The 4,436-nt window shown below is 40.3% G+C and overlaps 1 protein-coding gene across 1 annotated transcript in view; it reads right to left on the bottom strand.

Annotated features, from left to right (window-relative positions):
- The window catches only part of Efcab13 (EF-hand calcium binding domain 13), a 136,909-nt gene that overhangs the window by 110,797 nt on the left and 21,676 nt on the right, over positions 1 to 4,436 (bottom strand). Inside the window, exons 7-8 of the mRNA XM_029546146.1 lie at positions 3,931 to 4,424; positions 812 to 949 (exon numbers count right to left, since the gene is read on the bottom strand). Of these exons, the coding sequence (XP_029402006.1) occupies positions 812 to 949; positions 3,931 to 4,424 (632 nt within the window). The remainder of the gene's footprint in view (positions 1 to 811; positions 950 to 3,930; positions 4,425 to 4,436) is intronic.

Below are 4,436 nucleotides of genomic sequence, written 5' to 3'. Positions count from 1 at the left end.
TCTCTCTCTCTCTCTCTCTCTCTCTCTCTCTCTCTCTCTCTCTCTCTCGCTCTCTCGCTCTCTCGCTCTCTCGCTCTCTCGCTCTCTCGCTCTCCCCCCCCAGATGAGCTTCCACAGTGGATAATTCTTAGTGACGACTGATAAAGACAACTCTCTCATGCAATAGAAGAAAGAACGTACAGGTCTAACTGCTGCCTTATTCACTACCTGCAAATCCCTCCTATGCACAGAACCTTCAGTTACTTCCCCTTAAGCCCAAGCTACTTGATTAGAGATTTTTATAACCCTTGTTTTACTCCCTGACCTCTGCAGCAGGGGCTTGCCACCTCCACCCACTCTAGATGACACAGGGAGGACAACAGTAAGGTTTTACCAGAAACAAGGCCCAGTTTCCAAAGCAATCCAGTAACTCAGACTTCACAAGGGTTATCTTCTTACTGTTCTCTGCTTTTATGCTTCCTTTTTGTCCTGAGTGTATGTAGTGTGTAGATGGTGTGGTGATAAACATGGGTGGTCACATACATGTGTGTGTGCACAAGTGTGGGCGTGTGATCACACTCTACTGTGCCTGCCCAGCTTTTAGGGGGCTAGAAGGATCTGAACTCTTGGTCCTCTCATTTGATCCTCGAGAGCTCTATCTGGTGAGCCTTCTTCTCAGCCCATTGTTTGTTCTTTCTTAATCTTTAGAATGGTCCATTCTGTTCCACTTCTCAGTAAGAGAAATTCCTCCCACCCCCACCCCCACCCCCAGATTCTTACTCCCCCGAAAGTATTTAACTTTCTCAAAAGTTTCAAGTTAGCAAGTTCTCACCAGTTTGAGTGAGCTCTGGCACAATCTTCTGGAAGTCTTCTTTGGATAAAGTAAGCCCTACGGAGGGTAAAATGGACTGAAGCTCTTCTGGAGAGATGTAATCTTCTCGGAGTTTAAGGATAACTTCATAGGCATTTTCTAAATACAAAGAATGTAGAGTGGTTATTTGTATCTAAAGCAATAATGATTGCCAAATCTGTTTTGTTGTTTTTATTTTATACATTTTGAGATAAAATCTCATATGTATCTTAGACTGACTAGCACCCGTAGCCAGGCTGTCCTTGAACTCAGACACCTACCGAAACCTCCTAAGTGATGGGGTTACAGGTATGAACCACCACGCACAACTAGTACTTAAAATCTTGAATAATCTGGTAACAGTCGTATCTACTCACCGCCTTGCAGGAGGGTTTGCTTTATTCTGTTATCTTACACTCTTTTTTTTTCCTTTTAGATCATACATAAAACTTAAAATTCCACAAATTCCTGTGCAGAGAAAGCAACCTGTTGGAGTGGCCCAGGCTGCTCACCTCTGATTCAAACATAGTTTAAGTGTCGAAGACATCAAAGCATCAATGTATTTTGTTTAAATTCCAGAACTCAACTCACATTGTTAAGAGTTCTTTCCCCTCCCATAAATTGGCCCTGCTATGCTTTGAGTGTGTGTTTTCACATAACAAAATCCTATGGGCATATACACATGGACAATATCACTTCCATGACATTCAGGTAAGAAATATATAACCTGAATTTATGCATAAAGAAATACAAAGAAAATATAAATTTTTGTATGGTCACTAATCTTCTAGTGTCAAGATCATGAAAGACTGAGAAGGCATTCTAGAATGAAAGATGAAGATGACCTGGCCACTAAATGCAATGTATAATCCTGGGTCAGTCTATGACCAGAAAAAAGATGTCCCTGAGACAATTAATAATATTTGAATAAGGTCAAAAGCCAGTAAGAATTGTTATATCAATATTAATTTCATTATTTAGATCATTGTACCATGGATATGTAAGATATTAAAACATAGAGAAAACAGGTGAAGGATATTTGGGAATAGTTATACTATATTTATAGCTGTTGTGAATATAATGTCAGTTTTAAATAAAGGGTTAGTTTTTCTCATTTAATCATGGAAGCAGTCACATGTCATAGAGTTCCCATTACTATCAATATTTTTTTAAATATTTATTTATTTATTTATTTAATGTATGTGAGTACACTGTAGCCATCTTCAGACACACCAGAAGAAGATATCTGATCCTGTTACAGATGGTTGTGAGCCACCATGTGGTTGCTAGGAACTGAACTCAGGACCTCTGGAAGAGCAGTCAGTGCTCTTAACCGCTAAGCCAACTCTCCAGCCCATTATCAATATTTTTAAGGAAGATATTTATACCAAATGAATGGCTCCATTCCTCCTTACATACAGAACATCATATGAAAGTGGTAGGTGACATCATTTGATTTAATAAAACCAGGTAGGCAGACATTGGCTTGTGAAGGCCTCTTCTCTCCACTGACCAAATGCTTGCTACTCTGTTCCTCTGTAACCCTGGGACTTTGATTCCTACTGAACACACAGAAATTGCAGCAAAGTAGTAGAGGGATCACAATAAATATCCGTAGTTTTCTTTAATGGATATAATTCTTTTTTCAACTAAGTTATTGAGTTACTTGTTAGTGTATGAATCATTTATTTTTCAGTGATCCTTATTTTTAACTACTGCATTAAATGCTAAGTTTGTTTTTAAAGGATTTTTAAAGTTAATTAATTTATTTACACTCCATATTTTATTCCCCCACCCTGTCCACCCTCCGACTGTTCCACATCCCATACTTCCTCCCCACACCCCTGTCTCCACGTGGATGTCCCCACCCCCAACCCCTCCTGACCTCTAAACTCCCTGGGGCCTCCAGTCTCTTGAGGGTTAGGTGCATCATCTCGGAATGAACACAGACCCAGCAGTTCTCTATTGTATGTGTGTTGGGGGGTCTCATATCAGCTAGTGTGTGCTGCCTGGCTGGTTGTCCAGTGTCTGAGAGATCTCGAGGATTCAGATTAATTGAGACTGCTGGACCTCCTACAGGGTTTCCCTTCTCCTCAGCTTCTTTCAGCCTTCCCTAATTCAACACCAGGGGTCAGCTGTTTCTGTCCATTGGTTGGGTGTAAATATCTGCATCTGACTCTTTCAGCTGCTTGTTGGGTCTTCTGGAGTATGGTCATGCTAGGTCCCATAAAGGTTTTGGTTTTTTTTTTAAGAGAAAAGCCATGGCAAAATAACTTCAACAGACTATAACAAGTGCATAAGGTACTTCCCTGATGGAAGCAGAGCAAAAATAAGAAATAATTAATTATCTTTGATGAGGGCTTTACAGCATAAGATACCTAAGAAGTATAGTAGTAATCATTCTTTTTTATATATATTTTCCATCCATAAAAAACAATACCTGACATACCAGGGCTATCTTCACATATTTGAATTGCAGGACTCTAAACAAAAATTTCACCAATTTCTTACATATTCTAATAAATTACAAAAAAAAGCTTACTAAAGAAAAATGCACCTACTTTTCTTCTTTCACCTCTCTCTCTCTCTCTCTCTCTCTCTCTCTCTCTCTCTCTCCATCTGTGTGTGTGTGTGTGTGTGTGTGTGTGTGTGTGTGTGTTGTATGTGGACATGTGTGCCTGTGAATGTGGAGGTCAAAAGGTCAACCTTGGGGCTTGTTTCTCAAGTGCTGTAGGCCACGATTTTTGAAACAGGGCCTTTAACTGGGCATAGAGATCTTTGTTTAGGCTAAGCTGTCTGGCCAGCAAGCTCTAAAGATCCATCTGTCTCCACCTTTCCCAGGAATTATCATCAAAATCACAGAATAACATGTACTGTTATTCTGTATATCAAAAGTAGTGGTTACACAGGCTGAAAATTAAACTGTTAACTATTCAGGGGAAATGCTTAAGTATTCAGTTAATGACCCATGCTGCTCATTTCTGCGCAGACTGAAGTGCTCAGGAACCTAAGTCCTTAGGTTAGGCATACGGTACTGACCTAAGGCACTGATTGGAGATGCAACAGAGTGTAGAGTACTGGACGGCTTCCTCACAGCCAACTTCTGATGTTCTGAGATAGAAGTATCACTTTTATCCAGTGACTTCTTGAGGCTTGAATCACTTTTATCCAGTGACTTCTTGAGGCTTGAATCACTTTTATCCAGTGACTTCTTGAGGCTTGCATCGCTTTTATCCAGTGACTTCTTGAGGCTTGTATCGCTTTTATCCAGTGACTTCTTGAGGCTTGNCTTGTATCGCTTTTATCCAGTGACTTCTTGAGGCTTGCATCACTTTTATCCAGTGACTTCTTGAGGCTTGCATCACTTTTATCCAGTGACTTCTTGAGGCTTGTATCACCTTTATCCAGTGACTTCTTGAGGCTTGAATCACTTTTATCCAGTGACTTCTTGAGGCTTGTATCGCCTTTATCCAGTGACTTCTTGAGGCTTGAATCACTTTTATCCAGTGACTTCTTGAGGCTTGAATCACTTTTATCCAGTGACTTCTTGAGGCTTGTATCGCTTTTATCCAGTGACTTCTTGAGGCTTGTATCGCTTTTATCCAGT

Source organism: Mus pahari, chromosome 14, assembly GCF_900095145.1.
Source record: "Mus pahari chromosome 14, PAHARI_EIJ_v1.1, whole genome shotgun sequence".
NCBI classification, from domain to species: domain Eukaryota; kingdom Metazoa; phylum Chordata; class Mammalia; order Rodentia; family Muridae; genus Mus; species Mus pahari.
This window is presented reverse-complemented; position numbering and strand designations above follow the sequence as displayed.